The sequence below is a fragment of the Tenrec ecaudatus genome, chromosome 1 (assembly GCF_050624435.1).
Source record: "Tenrec ecaudatus isolate mTenEca1 chromosome 1, mTenEca1.hap1, whole genome shotgun sequence".
NCBI lineage: Eukaryota > Metazoa > Chordata > Mammalia > Afrosoricida > Tenrecidae > Tenrec > Tenrec ecaudatus.
The window spans coordinates 46625693-46647377 of record NC_134530.1 but is presented as its reverse complement, the minus strand read 5'-3'; the positions used below and the strand labels follow the sequence as shown (position 1 = coordinate 46647377).

Below are 21685 nucleotides of genomic sequence, written 5' to 3'. Positions count from 1 at the left end.
GTGAAAGGGTCGTTTGACCCCAGGTTGAGAACCACTGCCCCATAGATATTTCTTAAAAGTATACAATGCTCAAGACACACTTTCTTTACTAATTCAGCTGAACTATTGTTTGTTTATAGGAAAACTTAAAGGGGGATACTTTTGATTTAAGGTGAAAGTTATTTTATTTCCATTAACAGCTGTAATATTTATAGTAGTCATAACTGCAAATTTGTTTGCAGAACAACACTGATGTTTTTTTGTTAAATTATGTGCCCTAGGCATGAAACAGCTCTGGCCACGATCTAGGCATCAAGCTAGGATGAACAAAGGGCTGCCAGTCTGCTCTGCCCCTGACTGATATAAGAGCACCACCACCAATCAGGTGTCTCTTTGCCCACAGCCGGGGGTTAACACTGATGTTTTGTGGAGAAATTAAAAGGAAATGATTGTGATCTAATTTTTTGGTTTATTACTGGGTAGAACCAGTATATTTTAGAGACAATTATTATGATTTTGTAGCATTTTTAAATTGAATTATTAGAGGGAGAAGCTGATGTTTTCAAAATAGTGAATTTGAGAAGCACTTGGATAATTGAAGACCTTTCGATAGCTTGAGAGACTATTGTGCAGCCAGGTTACATTTGTTGATCCAATGTTCTCTCCTTTGCAACTATGAGCAGTTACTTGAAGCTATTATGAAGTGATTGGCTGATAGATAGCCAAGCCTTTTAAAACCAAACCTTGATGGTTAGTGAGAAAAGAAAAATAATGTTGTTAGGGTGGCCACTAGATTCTGTTGATTCTGTAGGGAGATGCTAACTAGCTCATAGGCAGCCAGAATGACGCAGGGTTCAAAAAGTTAATAAAAGGAATTTTTAAAATTTTGTTTTTGTTATTTTAAAAGTAGCTTAAAAACTTAGTAAAAGGAGTGATGCTCATTAATTTGTGTTTGACTATTGTATCTTTTTAGCCTTATTAAATTTTAAAAATTAAATTATGTTTCTAAGTCATAATTGAAATTGATCTTGAAATGAAATTGCCATCCATTCCTCATATAAAATAGGTATTTTTCTCCATGGATATCTTCCATAGATTTGTTAGTGTTTCTTTTGACGTTTTCTATAATGTGATTAATTAATCTTTAACTTACCTGAAAAGCCTGAGGGAGAAAGATGAGGTTTCTAAAGCCCATACAGAGTTGCAGTCTTAGAAATCCACAGGGGAAATTTCTGCCCTGTTCTATTGCATTGCCGTGAGGCAGAACTGACTTGATGGCTGTAAGGTGGTTTATTTTTTTGTTCCTGAAAATACAGATTTTTCATTTGAACGTGCTTTATAGTGAGGCAATCGTGTGCCCAAGTGTTGTGTAAATAGTGGTTCAATATGTTTCCATTATGTTCACTTTCTTTGTTTTACATTGCTGTAATGGGTAGGGAGAAAATATAGATGATGAAAACGGTAGTTATTAAGTAGCACTGAAACATGTTAATTGAAACAATATAAGCAGAACTTATTTCCCCAAAAGTTTTAAAATACTGAAATGCACTTATACTCAAATAAAAAAAGTCACCAGATTTAACCAGTGTTTATTTTCTACTCCTAAAAATACATTTTAAAATTAGTGCCAGTTAATGTTGTATCTTTCTTGTTGTACATTTTGTATGACTAGCTTTCTCTTAGCTTTCCTTTGTGAATGAATGCTGACAAGGCTGATAATATAGAGTGCTGTAATTAAAGCTGATGAGGGGTGGTCATATTCTTGATAATTTGAAAGCAGATCTAATAGGATTTGTTGACAGATTTGAATAGGTTAAGAGAGGTCAAGGCTGACTTAAATGGTTGGGATGATGAAGTTTTCATTTATTGAAATGGAGATGGGGGAACAAGTTAGCATGGTTGAAAAAACAGTTGATGCGCTGTTCGTAACCTGTTACCAGATTTACTGCTGATGGGTTCCATTCCAGTGCTACAGAAATTCCCAGAATAATATAAGACTGACAACGTGTCTGTCTGATTTTATATTTGGGAGACAAGGGGGGAAAATAACAATTCAGTTCTGGACATGTTTTGAATTAGACTTTCCAGTTGAGCTATTGAGTAAGCAGATGCTTATAGTGAGCCTGGAATTAGGGGGAGAGTTCTTGTTGGAAATTATATATGTGGAGGCATTAGTTCCTAGATGCTATTTTAAAACAGGATTTATATGTTCACCAAGGGAACTTGTGCAGATAGAGTAAAAGTCTAGGCTCTGAGCCTCATATTCCTCATTTAGCGATTGGAGAGCTGATGAGAAAATAATAAAGGAAACTTCTAAAAAAAGGAGCCAGTAAAGTGGGAGAAAAACCAAGAGTGGTATCCTAGAAGTCGATTGAAGAAAATTTTTACAGAAAGATGAGAGTTGGTTAATTGTGTCAAACTTTAAAAGAGGAGAGTTAAATCTTAGATGTGACAACATGGTAGTATTTACTACTGATAAGACAAATAATGAAGGTCAGATTTGGAAGATTAATAGGGCAGGGAAAAAGGGACTTCAAACGGTAAGTTTATTTAGCTTTTTTGAGGTATTTTGCTACAAAGGGTAGAGAAATGGAACAAGAGCTGTAGGAGGTTGTACAAAAAGGTATACCCTTTTAATTGAAATGAGAGAAATTAGAATGTATATAGCTTACATGGTAATGGCCTAGTTCAAAGGGGAAGTAGAGTTGTTACTAGAGCAAATATCCTTGAGTAAGTGAGGAAGGATAGGCTCTAGTGTACAAATGAACAGTAAGTTGTTAATCCATTCTTTCATACACGTATTTTAGAGAAACAGCTATTTTGTCTTAGGTTCTGCTCATTGCTGTGGGGGGTGGGTGATGAGGAATATGGAATTGTACCCTCTTGCTGTTGATATTCCCAAGAAAAAAACAAATTCACTGCCATCCAGTTGATGCCACACATGGTGACCATAGGACAGGGTAGAACTGCCCCTTGGTGTGTTCAAGACTAACTGTTAGGGGAATAGAAAGCTCCCCCTTTCTCCCAAGGAATAGCTGATCATTTTGTGCATCACAGCCCAACTGCCCACCTTGTGCATCGCAGCCCACCACATCTTTGGGCACCTTTGATATTCCCAGGTGAAATTGAGTTGCACAGATTAAGAAATTTGTTCAAGGTAACTAAAAAGAGGTGAATCCAGCATAACCTGAAATGCATTTTGTCTTACCTTCTCCCCACTTCTATAGCTATCATCCTATACCAAGCCATCATATCCTGCCTAGATTATTCTGTTAACCTGACTGATCAATTTGTTCGTTATACAATCCCTTTTTCTATCTTTTGTTTTAAATCATTTATTTTATTAGGGACTCATACAACTCTTATCACAATCCATGCATACATCAATTGTATAAAGCACATTTGTACATTCACTGCCCTCATCATTCTCAAAACGTTTGCTCTCCACGTAAGCCCCTGGCATCAGCTCCTCATATTTTCCCCTCCACCCACTTTTGTGTTGTCTATGCCCCAGGAAGTAGGTTATATGTAGATCCTTTTAATCGGTTACCCCATTCCACCCCACCCTCCCTCACCCTTCAGTATCGCCACTCTCACCACTGGTCCGGAAGGGATCATCCGCCCTGGATTCCCTGTGTTTCCAGTTCCTGTCTGTCCCAGTGTACATGCTCTGGTCTAGCCAGATTTGTAAGGTAGAATTGGGATCATGATAGTGGGTTGGGGAGGAAGCATTTAGGAACCAGAGAAAAGTTGTATGTTTCATTTTTGTTATACTGCACCATGACTGGCTCGTCTCCTCCCCATGGCCCTTTTGTAAGGGGATGTCCAATTGCCCACAGATGGGCTTTGAGTCTCAACTCTGCCCTTCCCCTCATTCACAATGATAGGATCTTGACTGTCTGGTCTCCTCCCCGTGACCCTTCTGTAAGGGGATGTCCAGTTGCCTACAGATGGGATTTGGGTCTCTTCTCCCTCCCCCTCATTCACAATGATACGATTTTTTTGTTCTGATGATGCCTGATCCCTGATCAAAAAAGGGAACTTTTATCATGTGAATTATCTTTAAAAAAGAACAAAACCTCCCACCAATCTTGCTTTATTCTGTACACTTGTCCTACCTACACCTGTACTAGCAATGTCTACCTAATTACCAACAACTTCACCAAACTCCAAATTCACTGCCATCAAGTCAACTCTTATTCATAGGAACCCTAGAGGACAGAGTAGAACTGCCTTGAAAGAGGTTTTTAAGGCAAAGAAGAAAGATTATGAGTAAATCAGTAAATGAGGATTGGGAATTTCCAGAGGTAGGAAAGAATGGAAATAACTTGGGTGAAAATCATGCTAGGGGTTTGAAAACTGGCAAAAGTTTTGCCAGGAAGTAGTGTGGAGAATCAGATTCTTTTCAGAATATTGTTTCTATTTATTCTGCTCTGAGGACATTAAATTTTAAGCTATTAAACATTTCCTCATTTGAAGAATTTTTTGGCTTTAATTATAAAATTACATAAATAGAATTTAAAGTCTACTCCAAAATAATAAGCTTGCTGATTTAAGTAGTAAAGATTTTAGAGTTGAAAAAAACTTGAGAAGATAAACAAGTGGCCATCTAGCTCAGAAGCAACAAAGTCCACATGGAAGAACACACCAGAATGTGTGATCGAGTGGTCCCGAAGGGATTAGTTATCAGGCATCAAAGAACAAAAAATCATATCATTGACCGCACACCTCCATGATAGGATCGCTGAAGAAATATGGGTGCATAAGCAAATGTGGTGAAGAAAGCTGATAGTGCCTGGCTATCAAAAGAGATAGTGTCTGGGGTCTTAAAGGCTTGAAGGTGAACAAGTGGCCATCTAGCTCAGAAGCAAAAAAGCCTGCATGGAAGAAGCACACCAGTCAGTGCGATCACGAGGTGCCAAAGGGACCAGGTATAAGGCATCATGCAAAAAAAAAAAAAAAGGATATATGTGTGTGTATGTATATGTGTATGTATGTGTGTGTTTGTGTGTGTGTGTTTATATATATATATATATATACACACACACACACCATATTGAATGAAGGGGGAAGTGCAGAGTGGAGACCCAAGGCCCAAGTGTCGGCCAGTGGAGATCCCCTCATAGAGGGGTTTAGGAGAGGAGATGGGTCAGTCAGGGTGCAAGGTAGTACCGATGAAGAGCACAGCTTTCCCCCAGATCCTGGATGCTTCCTCCCCCCAACTACCATGATCTGAATTCTACCTTGCAGGGCTGGATAGGACAGAGGCTGTACACTGGTACATATGAGGGCTGGAGGCACAGGAAATCCAGGGTGGATGATACCTTCAGGACCAAGGGTATGAGGGACGATGCTAGGAGAGTGGAGGGTGAGTGGGTTGGAAAGGGGGAACTGATTACAAGGATCCACATGTGACCTCCTCCCTGGGAGATGGACGGCAGAGAAGGGGGGGAAGGGAGACTCGGATAGGGCAAGATATGACAAAATAACAATCTATAAATTACCAAGGGCACATGAGGGAGGGGGGAGCGGGGAGGGAGGGGGAAAAAAAGAGGACCCTGATGCAAAGGGCTTAAGTGGAGAGCAAATGCTTTGAGAATGATTGGGGCAGGGAATGTATGGATGTGCTTTATACAATTGATGTATGTATATGTATGGATTGTGATGAGTTGCATGAGTCCCTAATAAAATGTAAAAAAAGAAAATGATTAGGGCAAAGAATGTACGGATGTGCTTTATACAATTGATGTATGTATAATGTATGGGCTGTGATAAGAGTTGTATGAGCCCCTAATTGTTTAAAAAAAGAAAGAAAAAAAACTTGAGAAGGCCACGTCAATCATACATTCAGTTGTGTTTGTAAAAAGGCAGATGTCCTATTTCTGAAAAGCTATGTCCTTTTCTATTTTTATCAAAAGACACTTATGTGTAACAATTTAACATTTAGAGTTGCTATCCTGAGGGAACTTCAAAAGTTAATGGAAAAATCCTGTAATCCTTTCATTTTTTTCTCGCACAAACTTTTCGAAACTCTTATTTAATAGTTTCACACTTTAATTAGTTTAGGGATATAGAGTACTATTTATATTGATTGCCCTGGGATTGTTTTAATAAAAACTTAGTGTCCTGAGTCCTTTGTAAGATTTAACTAACTAACCAAATTGCCCCTATTATCCAGGTATATGTAAACATTTCTTCCATACTTACCCTCACCCCCAGCAAAAAAGGCAGCTAGAATTTACAGTTTTAAAATCAAATGCTTATGTTGGAATTCTGATACAGAGCTATTATTTCAGGTATTTGTAGGTAAGATACCAAGAGATTTATACGAGGATGAGTTGGTGCCCCTGTTTGAGAAGGCTGGTCCCATTTGGGATCTTCGTCTTATGATGGATCCACTCTCTGGTCAGAACAGAGGGTATGCCTTTATCACCTTCTGCGGAAAGGAAGCTGCACAGGAAGCTGTTAAACTGGTATGCGATAAATATCCATTATTTCAGGAAATACGTACCTCAGTATAAGAATATTTGATGCTAATGATACTTTATTTTCTGCTTTTAATGTTTTTATATAGAATGCTTTGGTTTGAGCTTTCTGATTTTCTGTATATATAATGAAAGTAAAGCTATCCGAGAACGTATTACATAGAAAGTGTCTCATAATTTGTAAGGCCTTATCCACTAGTAGTTATTAATTTCTTTCTATGGGGCCATTCGTCCTTTGTCCTCACGTTAGAGTGGTAGTAACAATAAAGGTCTGCAAGTTAAGTATATCTTTTACGGTTACAGGATACAACTACCTCCGTAACCAAAAAAATAGCACTATCATGGCTTTGGGGGCATATGTCTTAGGGCCTTACTTAGTTGAGTACTAGACCTTCTACAATGGGTAATCTTTTCCACTAAGGTAATCTAGTATGATTAGTTTTCTCTGAATTAGTTCCATTCCCAGCTTGATCAAGATTTTAGTTTTTATTAAGAATTTTTTCTGGTACATCTCCTCAATATTGAGATTTTCAAAGTTTTAGTGTATGGATTTTTTGCTTTATAATCATATATCTTTTAGGAAACTAATAAGGAATCACAGTTATTTAAGTCAAGCTTTTTAATTTGCATCATGTCACATAACTTTAAAACTACTGTTTGGTATGTAATTTAAAATTATTTAGACTTTTGTTTTTATATGGAATATAAAATTCTAAATATCTTTTGCAATGATAAAATGTAGCTGCTGTTCTTTATTATTTTGCTTATCTATACATACTTAATAGCTAGCTTTATCCCCAAGAACTCTGAATGATTCTTAAATATTTTATTTGAGATTATTTTGGGGGAGAAATCAAGATAGATAAAATTGAAATATCAAATTTTTGAGAAAAAAAACAAAGCAAATAACTTTTAGTCATCTGTATGGGGAAGCCTTGAATATTGCCAAAGCCAAATTAAAATGAGATCATAACAATGACATTAAAAAGAAAAGCATTTACTTTGTGATAAGCAGGAGAGAATTCTGCAAGTTCTTGAAACAGTCCTTAAATTGTTGCCTTTTTAAGATAAGATCAATCACTTGTCCTGAGTTTGGGGTGGTTGTGGGGTGTTTTTGTTTTCTTCTTGTTACAGTGTGACAGCTATGAAATTCGCCCTGGGAAACACCTTGGAGTGTGTATATCTGTAGCAAATAATAGGCTTTTTGTTGGATCAATTCCAAAGAATAAGACTAAAGAAAACATTCTGGAAGAATTCAGTAAAGTCACAGGTAAAACAAAATTGTATTTATATACTAGTTTGGGGGCTCTGTTGTACTAATTCCTAAGTGCATAAAAGGGGAGGGTGCTAGTAACCTAATTCAAATCTTCTTTGTCTGAATTACCTGCCTTTTGCTTTTTAGTGGTTTGAACTTTCATGTCCTCAATTTCTTGGAGTGTCTTTGGAATTTACCTCTTTTCTTTTGTGGAACCCCAGCTTTTGCCAGAATCTTTGCTCTGTCGCCCTTAAGTTAATGTCTCTGCCCTTCCTAACCACCTACTTTTCAGTGTCCTTTAGAACCAAAGGGAATGAAGATTTTTATCCTCTTTATAATACAAAAGACCGTATTTTTTAAACCCCTGGAATTGAAAAATACATGGTATATCTCAACTATCTTGATTGTAACTCATCTTTGCTTTTTGTTTTTTCTCTGACTCACCTTCTTTCTCATGGGCTGATGATTGCTTCTGGCTCACTTTTTTTTCAGCCTTTGATAGACTTTAGTTAGTGCCTCTAGCATCAATATGAAACATCTGCTACTATCATAATTGGCACAGTTCTTTGACCTCATCACTTTATTACTCATCAGCTCTCTTTTGTATGAGATCCATTCATTTCTTCAGGAAATATTTCTTCACATGCCTATTAAACCCTAGACATTGTGCTATGTGCTAGGGTATAGTGGTGACTAAGAATATGTGTTCTTAATATACAATTACTCTTTGATATAAAGCTCTCTTACACACAAATATATTTTCTTTAACCTTAAAGAGCCTTTATTTTTAGAAAATTATAGAAATACTTAAAACATTAGTAAAGACTATGAGGGAGAAGGATTTAGCTAGAGAATAGCTATTATCTCTGTTTTATTATGATTACGAAAAGGCTTTACTGAGAGATGACATTTAATCCAAAACTCGAAGATTGAAGATGTAGCCATTCAAAATGCAAGAAGTACTTTCCAAGAGAGCAGCACATGCTAAGGCTCTGACACAGTGAAACTCTGTATGAAAGTGAAAGAAGAGCAGTGCTGTTAAGTTCGAATTTGGCATGTAGTTCTATGAAATGAGGACCTAAGGGTTGGCAGACGTTCTTTGCAGGTCTTCCAAGGAATTTTATATTTTATTCTAGGTATGAAATATTCTTAAAGAATAACATCTGATTCATGCTTACAGGACATTATTCCTATGTAGATAATGGCGTAGAGAGGGGAACCAGAGGGTAAGCTCATGTGTTAGTTGAGGCTGTCATAATAAATGACATAGAAGAAGATTGGACTCTACTGGTAGCAGTAGAGATTGAAAGAAGTAGATAGGTTTGGAATTTGATAGGGGATACGCAAAGGAAGAAATCAGGAATACGCCTCAATTTCTGGGTGAGTGATACTATTTATTAGGGAGGGAATTCTGGGGGAAGATAGGTTTGGGGACAGAATGGTGATGCAGTTTCGCACATGTTAAAATTGGAAAGTGTAAGAGACAGGTTGAGGTGAGCAGTTAAACATCTAGAGCTCAGGTGTCTGAGCTAGAAATAAAATCTGTGCATCCATAAGACTACAGATGGTAGTTAAAAGTAGACACCAGAAAAAAAAAAAAAGTAGACACCAGGTCATCTTACCCAAGAAGGCATAGGACCAAGATCAGAGAGGCACCAGTATTTAGTAATCAACTTCACTCTTGGTAAAGAGTTATTTTTTAAAAAGTTATAATTTACACGCAACATTTTATCAATTTCTTTCAGCTATGCACTCATTTTCATTCTATTTTCAACTTTTCCACCATACTTGAAAGCAAGAATTCTTAAGTTGGATCTAAAGCCCAAGATACTGTTTGTTACTTGTTCTCCCAGAGTCATAATAATACAGGATTATAGTATAATTTCATCAATCACATTATAAATATATTAATCTTGTAGAATGTTGCATGCCAGAATATAGTAAGACTTTCTCTTGGTTGTCCCTTCAGAACTCCTAAACTTTTAAAGAGCCATAAAACACTGTTCTACACCCATATCTAATAATGCCAATCTACTTATCTACTAGGTAATAATGAGTCATTTCGAGACCTCTTCAGTTTTTATTCTTCGGGAACTGGCTTTATGTCTGCCTAATCTCTGTATGTGTGGTGGATGCTTTTGGCTTATATATCTGGCTGTTGGTTTAACAGAGGGTTTGGTGGACGTTATTCTCTATCATCAACCCGATGACAAAAAGAAGAATCGGGGGTTCTGCTTCCTTGAATATGAGGATCATAAGTCAGCAGCACAAGCCAGACGCCGGCTGATGAGTGGAAAAGTAAAAGTTTGGGGCAATGTAGTTACAGTTGAATGGGCTGACCCTGTGGAAGAACCAGATCCGGAAGTCATGGCTAAGGTAAAAACAATTGCTTGCGGGGGTGGGTGGGGGTAGGGTTATTTAAATTCTGTGCTAAAAATAAAACTCACTTTCTCCACGTTATAAGTAAAAATTACAGTTCTTCGCCTGTTTAGGTGAAGAGTTGCTTTAATACTAAAGTTTATAGCCTGCTTTGGTATCCAGGAATTTTTATGAACCATCACTTTTTTTTACACTTTAAATATATAAAAGAACTGAAATGAAATCCCTTCAATTACCTATTCTTCCACTGTTTAATTTTAGGCACTATGAAAGGTACAAAGGTAAAAAAGATAGAGGTCTTGCTGTGTGAAGCGAGAAGTAATGTTTACTTCCCTATTGACTGAAAGAAATGATCTTCTTAGAACTTGAATCAGAATGTAGACTTAACCTTCTCCCCCCACCCATGTCTACCTATATGATAACTTATTATATGGCTGTGAATGATTTTATTTTTATAACATATTTCTCTAGTGACCTTTTTTCTTCAGTCAAATTTCTTAGAATATTATTGGGAATATTTACCATGTTGGTTATTTGTGGCAAAATATTCAAGGTTATTCGTGTAGGGGACCCTTAATTTCTTTCTGAACCCTGTTCTGGAATTGATGGAATGTTTGCCTGGCAAATGGTGGTACCTTTAGCTCTAGTTTTTGCCTTTTCCTTGAGTGACTCCCCCATAAGTTAGAATTGACTTGACACCAATGCTTTTGGCTTTTTTTCAGTGACTCAGAGTTGAAGAGACAGGCTAGAATTGTATTTCTGCTACCTTTATTGAGTTTATTGAACGTTTTATTGTATGTCTCTGCTATTGCCAGGAAGGTAGTCCCTAACTCTGTGGATGACTTTGAACTGATGGTTAGATTCTTCTTGACAGAACTCTTTTCCTCAAGCTTTCTCTTCCAGGTGGCTGTCTTCACCCTAACTATTTTGGATGAGAGCTTCAATTTATACTAGTGTGGTAAAGGTTTTATAGGCCAAGACATCTTTGGGTTAAGCAGAGAAGATCCAGTACACACAAACCCAGAGAAGCCCTCAGAAGTGATGCTCAGTATCTTTTTTCCTCTTCCTCGAGTAAATGGGAAGGGTCTGCGACTCTTAATATGCCAATTTAAAAATTCTTGTAAGCCCTATTTAATTCTAGCTCTTCTAATATAATTATGATTTTAGACAAACTACTAAACTTGGAAAGTCATTGATTTTATTGAGGTTGGTGAGTTCTCTTATGATCCTTTACAACTTGATTCTGCATGCAGAAACTGAGCATAACCTGTTGTTTTTCTATAAAAACATTGTAAAATAGAATTACAAGAGCATAGCTTAAATATAAAAATTTTAGGAAACTGTAAATGTAAGTGTAGCTAGCAATATACTTATCAATCACTTTCATATACATCTCTTAAACTGTCAGACTGAAGTCATAAAGTTCATTAAATCTTTTTTTAGGGTTAGAAAACCTTCAGATTTTCTTCCAGTAACCATTCTTCTACTGGACCAAAACCAAGTTTCAGAATGAAAAGGAGGCTTCTACAAACTTGGGATCTAATAATATTTACTCTTTTGTTAAACATAAATATTTAGTAGTGTAAAGCTTTGTCTCACTCTAGCAGTGTTTTAATTCATTGAAGATTATTTGTCAAGTTGGGTCAGTTTTATAATTGACTAAAAGCTCAGAACCTAAGTGTCTTTTTTTTTAATTAAATAATTTTATTGGGCCTTGTACAACTCTGATCATAATCCACACATACATCCATTGTGTCATTCACATATGTGCATTTGTTTCCCTCATTATGCTCAAAACATTTGTTTTCTACTTGAGCCCCTGGTTTCTGCTCCTCATTTTATCCCATCCCTCCCTGCTCCCGCTCTCCTGTGAACCCTCGATAATTTATAAATAATTACTATTTTGTCATAATGTGTATCTTTCTTAAAGGGACGTTTTTCCTATTGGATTTTATACACAATTTCAACATTTTAATTTTTATTTATTTATTTTGTCACAAGAAATTTTTCAGCATTTAAAAAATAAAGAATGCTATCACAAAATGCTATCATATAGAGAAACTCACAAAAAGAAAATATATGTATAAAATTATTCACACAAATGATCATATAGATGAACTAGTAGATGGTTTTCTAATGTAGATACTAAAGTTTAGAAAACATAGAAGAAAATAAGGGAATAGGAATTAGAGGTGAAAATAATAAGTTTTCTTTCCTTTGAATTAATATCTTTTCCTGAATTCCTTTTTACTCACATAACCTTATCAGAGATATAAGTGTGCTCAGTTGGGTGAAAAATTTATTGAATAGGTAATGCATTTCCTTAGTTTCAAAAGACACAGAAAGGTACAAAGCCCTATTTCTCGCCCTATCCCCATCTGTTATTCTCCCTTGTTTCTGCTAGGCATCTTTTTAGTGTATTTTTAGGCAAATACAAATGTAGATTCTATTTTCTACTCACACAAATGATTTTCAGTAGCATGATGTATTTACTGATCTGTATTTGCTTTATTCACCATCTTATCAGCTGTAAGGAAATGCATCGTTATTATATGTATCACTAAGAAAGAAATGCTGCTTATTAAGCTATGGTACAGTGCTTGCTTATCCAATGGACTGTAAGTTGTACCCCTATTTTCGAGATGTAAAGTGGGGGAGGGGATTGTGTCTTACTAACAATGTATGCTGGTAGTTTAGTCTGTCAGTTCAGGTATCTTACTTTTCAATGGCTGTGTATAACATTCCATTTTGTGGATCCACCATAATGTACCTCTACCACCTGGCCATTGCATTGTCTTTAATCTTTTTATTGCAATGCTGTAATGAATAAGCTTGTTTCTGTGTTGGTTGGTACAAGAGCAGATAGGTCTTCAGTATAAATTTTCATGGGTAGAATTGTGGACCAAAAAGTATAAATAACAGCAAAAGCTGTTTTAAGAGTTTGCCATTTTTATTTCCTACTTGGAAAATATATGAAGCCTATTTTCCCCATCATTGACAAAATAGTGAATGGTCAAGTTTTTGTATTGTATCAATCTGATAACAAATGACACATCAATACCAATATAATTTGGTGATTTTATGTATGAATTTGAGCGTGTAATAAGTTGAAGGACCATATCTGTTTTTTTTTGTATGAACCATTTCATGAATTTTGCCTTCTTTCTAATCTGTTACTGCCTTTAGGATAATTCTGGCATCTATGTTTCTTTGTTTGATTTAAATTACTTTTTTGTCTTTGCTTATGACATTTTTTGCCATGTAGAAGTTATTTTAGTAGATGAATTTATCACTCTTAGATAACTTCTGGATTTTAAGTTACAAAGCCGTCCATATTTCTAAGGTTGAAAGAAATCACCCTTACTGTGTTCTAATTTTTTTCATGGTTTTCCCCTTGCTTTTAAAAATTAATTTAAAAAATAATTTGGAGTGTAGTATGTAGCATGAGATAGGAATTCAACTCTCTTCCCTTCCCCCGAGAATTCAGCTTTATCTTTTTCTTAACGGTTATGTAGTTCTCCCAACATCATTTATTAAAATGTTGGCCTTATGGCACTGACTTAAGAATCACTTTTATCACAACTAAATTATTGATTATGAGTTTTATTTCTGGGAACATTGCACTGACTCACTTATTTAAGGATTATAGTTCACTTATATTTGGTAGGACTAATTTCTAATTCTTTTAGCTTAGTTTTCCTTGGTCATTTTTGCTTGTTTTTTATATGACCTTTAGAGTTGTGTTATCTATGGGGTTGGGAGTGGGAGGAAGTCTTGTCTTTAGAAGGGGTCATGTTAAGTTTGTAAATTAACTGCATGAAAATGAATGTGCTAATTCCTTGAAGGTCTTATTACGTGTTAGGTTACTTAACTGACAGGGCAGAAGAAGGCAAGAACCAAGAATTTATATGAATGGGTGACTAACATTAGGACCATTTCCTTGGCAGCTTCTCGTAGTATCTATAACAGCACTTGTAAAAGCACTTGATGCTGTAGAGCAGGAAAAAACTTAATGTGTTGAAGATTAAAAATAATCTTAAGACTTAATTAAGTTAATTTAAGTAGCCAATACCAATTTTGTATATTTCTTGTTATTAGGTAAAAGTTTTATTTGTGAGAAACTTGGCTACTACTGTTACAGAAGAAATACTGGAGAAGTCATTTTCTGAATTTGGAAAGCTTGAAAGAGTGAAGAAATTGAAAGATTATGCATTTGTTCATTTTGAAGACAGAGGAGCAGCTGTCAAGGTAGATATTTTGGAAGTTTACTTTCTTGACATGAATTTTAAGTCCCTAGTGAGGACTTGCTTCTTGGCAGAGCTAAGCTTTATAGAGTTACTTACTTGGATTTAGGAGCAGTAATAGGCAGCATAAAAGCAGAGCATCAGCTTTGTTTTTAATGGAAGTTCTTGAGAAATGGGTACTTTTTAGTTTCCTTTGTGGCTAAATGCATCTTTTGCAAATTAAAATAACTGAAATAGTTTACTAAATATGTAAGTTGTGTTTTTGTAGTTATGTTTTAAAATAATCACTTTTTATAAGATAAAATAATTATTTATAAACTATTAAGGGGGAAGGGGGGAGCTGGGAGGGAAGGGGAGGGAGAAAAGGAATACGAGCTGATTCCAGGAACCCAAGTGGAAGGCGAATTTTGAGAATGACGAGGGCAACGAATGTATAAGGGTGCTTTACTCAATTGATGTATGTATGGATTGTGATAAGAGTTGTAAGAGCCCCAATAAAATATTTATTAAATTAAAAAGTATAACACTTTTTAAAAATAAAACCTTTCCAATTTTCTATAGGCTATGGATGAAATGAATGGCAAAGAAATAGAAGGGGAAGAAATTGAAATAGTCTTAGCCAAGCCACCAGACAAGAAAAGGAAAGAGCGTCAAGCTGCTAGACAGGCCTCCAGAAGCACTGCGTGAGTCTGCATTTCAGTAGATAACTCTTTGGATATGAAGTTACTTGATAATGGAGATCTGGCTAATAAACCCAAATTAGGAAGAACCTTGAAGTAAACTAATCCCATTTTCCTTTTCTCCCTTCCCTCTATTGCTTAGGTATGAAGATTATTACTATCACCCTCCTCCTCGCATGCCACCTCCAATTAGAGGTCGGGGTCGTGGTGGGGGGAGAGGTGGATATGGCTACCCTCCAGATTACTATGGCTATGAAGATTACTATGATGATTATTATGGTTATGATTATCACGACTATCGTGGAGGCTATGAAGATCCCTACTACGGCTATGATGATGGCTATGCAGTAAGAGGAAGAGGAGGAGGAAGGGGAGGGCGAGGTGCTCCACCACCGCCAAGAGGGCGGGGAGCACCACCTCCAAGAGGTAGAGCTGGCTATTCACAGAGGGGGGCACCTTTGGGACCACCAAGAGGCTCTAGGGGTGGCAGAGGGGGTCCTGCACAACAGCAGAGAGGCCGTGGTTCCCGTGGAGCTCGGGGCAATCGTGGGGGCAATGTAGGAGGCAAGAGAAAGGCAGATGGGTACAACCAACCTGATTCCAAGCGACGTCAGACCAACAACCAACAGAACTGGGGTTCCCAACCCATTGCTCAGCAGCCGCTTCAGCAAGGTGGTGACTATTCTGGTAACTATGGTTACAATAATGACAACCAAGAATTTTATCAGGATACTTATGGGCAACAGTGGAAATAGACAAGTGAGGGCTTGGAAATGATACTGGCAAGATACGATTGGCTCTAGATCTACATTCTTCAAAAAAATTGGCTTAACTGTTTCATCTTTAAGTAGCAATTTGCTGCCATTTGTATTGGGCTGAAGATTCACTATTGTGTATATATTCAAGTCTTTTTATTTTTCCTCTTTTCATAAATGCTCTCGGACATTATTGGGCTTGCAGAGTTCCCTTATCCTGGGGGTTACAGTGCTTTTATCGTTTCAGGCTTCATTTCAGCTTCAAAACAAGCTGGGCACACTGTTAAATCATGATTTTGCAGAGCTGTTGGCTTTTAACAGTTTGATTTTTTTTTTTTAATTTGGGATAGATTACATAGGCGTATGGAGTATGCTGTAAATAAAAATACAAGCTAGTGCTTTGTCTTAGTAGTTTTAAGAAATGAAAGCAAACAAATTTAAGTTTTCTTGTATTGAAAATAACCTATGATTGTATGTTTTGCATTCCTAGAAGTAGGTTAACTGTGTTTTTAAATTGTTATAACTTCACACCTTTTTGAAATCTGCCCTTCAAAATTTGTTTGGCTTAAACGTCAAAGCCGTGACAATTTGTTCTTTGATGTGATTGTATTTCCAATTTCTTGTTCATGTAAGATTTCAATAAAACTCAAAAATCTATTCAAAACATTACCTATTTCAAATTCAATTGTGTCCTAAAATAATTACTTTATTCGTAATCCTTGCAAGGAATATTGTTTTCAAAGTATAACTGCCTATGTGAGTGATCAAATTCATGCAAAAATTTCTTGTCTATTCTAACATGTATTGTGGGCATCAGGATGAGAATTAGTCTAAATTGAAGTATTCTAAATGTCACATTGATTGGTGTTCTATCATAGTTGCTTTTAATTTTAAAATTCTATCCTTTATTTTTAAAAACCAATTCAAAGCTTTTGCACATTCTTGCAGACATTGCATAATTTGCAGTTAAAATGGGTTTGGGGAAGCCGACTGCAGTTTATTTTGACCCATATTCTTTCTATAAAACATAATTTGTGATTGAAGTCCCTTATGCTGGATAAGTGAATGTATATAACAGGGAAAACTTAATATTGGGCTAAGCTTCAATTTTAGGATATATGATCATGACTACCTTTTCAGTTACTGGCTTATGAATATAATTTCCTGTTATGCAAATTTTCTCGAGAAACACTCATGCTTTGTAAGAGAGGCTTAAGAATATCTAGTGATCATGTCTATGATTATTAATATTAATAATTATTAATACCCCATTTAATTTTTTGTTGACCCAGTCATAACATCATTCATGTTTAGCTTTTAGAAATCTGATTTAATTCCAAAGTCTTTTTATGTGACTGAGAGTAAGAAAGGATCTAAGCTTAAAGAAAAATCCGGATCACTTTAAGATTCCTCAAATTTTCTTTCCATTTTAGATTTTAGGGTTTTGAAAAGTTTTTATAATGGTAAAAATATGCCTTTGGGAAATAGTTAAAATAGACATTTTATATTGTGCTTTGTTCCTTTTGTGACAGCAATATTAAATTTTGAAATCCTAAACCACCAAATTACACGTGAGCTTCATTAGGAACTATTTTGGATTTCTCTTGATTTTGAATAAGTAATAGCTGGTGAGAGTCCCTGTTTCTCAATTCTCTTCGAAAATGCACTCATTTCATAGGATCGTATTTTAACAGACCTTATTAGTATAAGGTCCTTTAGGTTTTTGAAAACTGATAAAGGAAGTATGTAATCTGTTTTATAGTTTCATCAACATGGGTAACTGTTTAGTACGGCTTAGAACCAGAATTTTTTTTATTGTTCATGTATGTGAGCAGATAACAAACATTCACTAAATTATGATTTAAACTTTGAAAGTACAAATTGACGGTATAACTATTAATCAAAATTATATCATACTTTGATATTTTCTTGAAAAGAACAAAACCTATATGTGAAATTTGAGTTACTTTTTTTAAGAGATAGACCTTTATACCTAGAGTCGTCATGAATTAGCACTGGAAATAGAAGAAATATTTTTTTACTCTGTTGCCAATGTTAAAATATAAACCCTGATTCCCCAAAAAGTAGAAATACAATTGGATTCCATGTCAAAATCTTATTTAATTGAAAATTATATTTTAGTCACTTGAATTTTAGAATAGCCGCCTTCTCCTTTGTCCATCTCATCAAATGGAAATATATCTGGAGAGGTGTCTCACTAATATTGCTGTATAGTTTTGTCGCTATTTTACTTACAAAACACAAATTTACAAACATTAAGTCTTTAGAGCTCCTCGATGTGTTAAATGATCATTGTAGAAATATTAGAGTAGATTCATGGCTCAATTTTTCACAGAAAATCTAACAATGTGATACGTAAGCCTGGAAAAGGTCCATTGAAGAAGGTGTCAGTTTTAGGGTTTGTTTTTTTTTAATAAGGTGTATGAATACTGAGAAATTTGGCTTTCTGATCTCCAGCCTTTCTTTCTTTTTGTTCCCCAACCTAGTTGAGTGGGTTTTATTATGGGCTTGCTGCCCCTGTCCCCCATAAAGTGTTGGTTAGGAAATTATATTTGTTTTATATTGAGCTAGACTTCTTTGTAGGTACTTTTCTGAGATTGACATAAATATATCCCTTCCCATAATGGAATGCTAATTTTATTTGATCACTCATTTATAGCAGTTGCTTAAGTGTATATAATTATGAAGGTGTTTTAATTTTTTAAAAGCAAAGTTCTAATAAGTTGCCAGATTTCTAATAAATCCAAGTTTGCTGAGATGAGTTTATGTTTGTGATTAGTTCTTTCTTTTTTTTAAAAAAACAAGAGAGTTAACATTAGCATAATTGTTCATTTTCTTCCTTCCTGGGGTTATTCTGCATAAGAAAGCCCAATGCTTTCTTGTAGTCTTAGATAACTCTTCTCTTTGAAGGTGAACCCTTTTTCTTTTTAAAGGTCAGCATTTGTCAACATAAATTGCATACTTTAAATTCCAAAAGAGAAAGAACATACAATTCCACATTTAGCCTAAGGCCATGTAGTAGTCTTTTTGAAACTCATTACATCATTTGCCTTCTGCCCATTTGAATAATCATACCTATGTTTTATTGTGTATTATTTGTGAAACCAAACCCAGTAAACACTTGCTACAAGGCTTTATAGTTAAAATATTCCCTTTTGATGTTTCAAAGAAAAATTTCATTCTAAGCTATCAATATATTCTTAAAGCCAATTTAAAATACTTGAAACAAATGTTTACACTAGTATTGTCATTTGGAACCTCTTGTAAGTGAGCAACTTTTTTCTTTTTTAAGCCTTATAGAAAGAGTGCACTGGATTTATAAGTGTGGTTTTCTAAGGATGGGAGCTTCTGTTAACTTAGAGGTAGAGTTTTGAAAAAGCCAGTGAATTGGATGACTGACTATTGGAGAATCCAGAATGACAAATCCATTAACCAGACATGCTTACTTTTACATTAGAAGTTTGTTAATTAGGCTTTGCATCTGAAATGCAAACACAGTTTGAATATGTTGCATATTTAATATATTGGTCCATAATTTAAAATAAATAGATAAGCGTTGATTTAAAGTTGTTAACTGCCAATCTTTTTAGTGAGGCTTTTTTTCTTATTAAAGACATATATGTGTGTATCTTTTATTTAGAGGTTACCAGAAGCTCTGGTTTGTTTTTCTCCAAGGGGGAGGTTCTTTAGTTTTGGGGTTTTCTTTCTTTTATTTTGGTTGTGGGTTTTAATTCATTTTCAGATGTTAATCCAGAAATCTGCAAATATACTTTGCCTGTTTTAACTCCTTCCTTTTATCACCTGACTATCAGGGAAGCGTGTTTGAGGCTGCCCTGACCTGACATGTCATGATGTCGACTTGCTAGGTGGGGTTCGCTGGGGACGATAACCAGTGGAATTATTGGTAAGAACTTTTTTTTTCCTATTTTGTTTTTTAAAAAAAAGAAATCAGTAGTGAGACATTAAGTGTGGAGACTACCCATAATCCTCTAAGACTTGTGGAAAAATAAGGCTTTAGTGTTAAATAATATTAAAATAATGTTCTTAGTAGGAACATATAATAAGTACTTAATACTCGTTTTCAAATTGGTAGCAGTTTATTAGAGAAGGCGTTCAAGTATGAAATCATGAAACATTCAGGTTATGTTTGTAATTTTAAAAAGGATTACCGTAATATACTCTAGTATAAGCCCACCCGAATATTAGCCAAGGCACCTAATTTTACCCAAAAAAAAAACTGCATTGAAAAATTCAGCTTATACACGAGTATATACGGTAGTTTGGAGGAGCAGATTTTAATTACTGTTTAATATTCATCACATTTTATGGATTGATTGGAATATAATGAATTCTAAGATTATTAAGGCATTTTGGTGGCACAGTTACTGGTTTGGACTCAACAGCCACACTACAAGAGGAGAGTTGTCGTAGAGTGCTTACATTGATATTACAATCCTGTGAGGCAGTTCTGTTACTATAGGGTCAATGTGAGTTAAAATTGAATCAACATAATAGTTTGGGGCTTAGAAGAGACCTTTATTGGACACTAATTTTAGTGAAGCTTGAAGGTGTTGATAGAATGGAGGGTTTAAACTCTAGAATAATTAATTAAAACATCTTCCTAAAGAAATAAAAACAATGTGAGAGAAAACAAAATTTTAACAATTTGACAAATACTAATGGGCTCAACTTAGAGTCTATTTGATTGCTTTGAGTTATAAAGAAATTACATGCTTTAATTATTAGGACTGTGAACATGACAGAATCACAATTATAACAACTTTTGACTGAAACTTAAATTACAGGATTAATAGTAGATATTGGTAGAATTAAGAGTCAGTTAATATTTAGGTGACTGTTAAAACATTCAAATCTTTTATACTCATTTTATTAGGGAATTCCATAACAATAAAGTATCAGTTGAGGAAATTTAATGACTAGATATTTGCTGACCACTTCATATAACAATAATTTCCATATGAAATAAACACTGATTAAAAGTGATTATAGACTTTCATATCTGAAGAACGGAAAGAATCAGTGTCATGAATGTAAATCTGTACATTTACGTTTGCTGTGGATTAGGTGTATATCACTGCAGTGACATACTGGTAGAATTGCAATAATTACAGAGCTGTTTCAGAGTACTTCTCTTCTGACATATTCTCTTTATCTCAGTTATAGAAAAGATGCAGTAGGAGCATGTAAGTGATTTTGAGAAATTTACATAACTTAAGGAAAATAACAGTGTAAGTTTGTTTTTATAAACTGACAACAAAATACATTTTATGGAACTAGAAAAACAATCTGGGAAAATTTAAATTGCTCAAATATTAAGACATTTCATTTTATGTAGTAATATGAGGATACTATGAACATCGCTTATGGATTTCTCATATATCATGGGTAGGCAAAAGAGTTTTTCTCTATCCTGTTCAATAATATAGGCAGATGTTACTTACGTGAATCCTATTATGATGTTTAGTAGTATGCTCTAAGGCTGGTTCTATACTTGGACTAAAAGTTCTGTGCAAATATCACATTGCTAAAATCTATACTGTATATGAGAACTACTGGGGCATTTGTCTGACTTTTTACATTTAATCATCAGTTTAATAAAAATGCTTCTGGTACAGTGTTCATTGCCATAACTGTATTGGAATGATTGTACAATGTTAAATATTTTAAATAAAAATTAATATGTTCAAAATGTTGTGTTGCTGATTTTGGGTGGGGTGTGATGGGTACAATTATGTAATGCAGACCAGTAATGTTATGTCAAATTATTTTCTTGTCTCTATTCATTAATAGATAACTAGTGTTTATTCAGGGGAAGGTAGTAAAGAAGTGCAATGGAAAAGATTCCTGAACTCTTGAGGACTTTAAA

The 21685-nt window shown here is 35.1% G+C and overlaps 1 protein-coding gene and 2 non-coding genes across 8 annotated transcripts in view; 2 read left to right on the top strand and 1 right to left on the bottom strand.

Moving 5' to 3' along the window:
* Positions 1–21385, top strand: part of HNRNPR (heterogeneous nuclear ribonucleoprotein R) — a 35876-nt gene extending 14491 nt beyond the window's left edge. For 2 of the 6 annotated variants that reach the window (XM_075552145.1, XM_075552155.1), the window contains 6 exons: positions 6276–6452; positions 7599–7736; positions 9883–10095; positions 14197–14346; positions 14904–15025; positions 15165–21385. In XM_075552145.1, coding sequence (XP_075408260.1) covers positions 6276–6452; positions 7599–7736; positions 9883–10095; positions 14197–14346; positions 14904–15025; positions 15165–15777 — 1413 coding nt within the window. In that variant the 3' untranslated portion in view covers positions 15778–21385. The remainder of the gene's footprint in view (positions 1–6275; positions 6453–7598; positions 7737–9882; positions 10096–14196; positions 14347–14903; positions 15026–15164) is intronic. The other 4 variants (XM_075552135.1, XM_075552183.1, XM_075552165.1 and 1 more) reach the window with 4 other exon arrangements.
* On the bottom strand, positions 248–391 carry LOC142437860 (small nucleolar RNA SNORA48). Its single transcript, XR_012782367.1, has one exon. It is a non-coding gene; the product is annotated as a small nucleolar RNA SNORA48 (small nucleolar RNA).
* Positions 1894–2017, top strand: LOC142437828 (small nucleolar RNA SNORA54). Its single transcript, XR_012782340.1, has one exon. It is a non-coding gene; the product is annotated as a small nucleolar RNA SNORA54 (small nucleolar RNA).
* Positions 21386–21685: the final 300 nt, after the last annotated feature.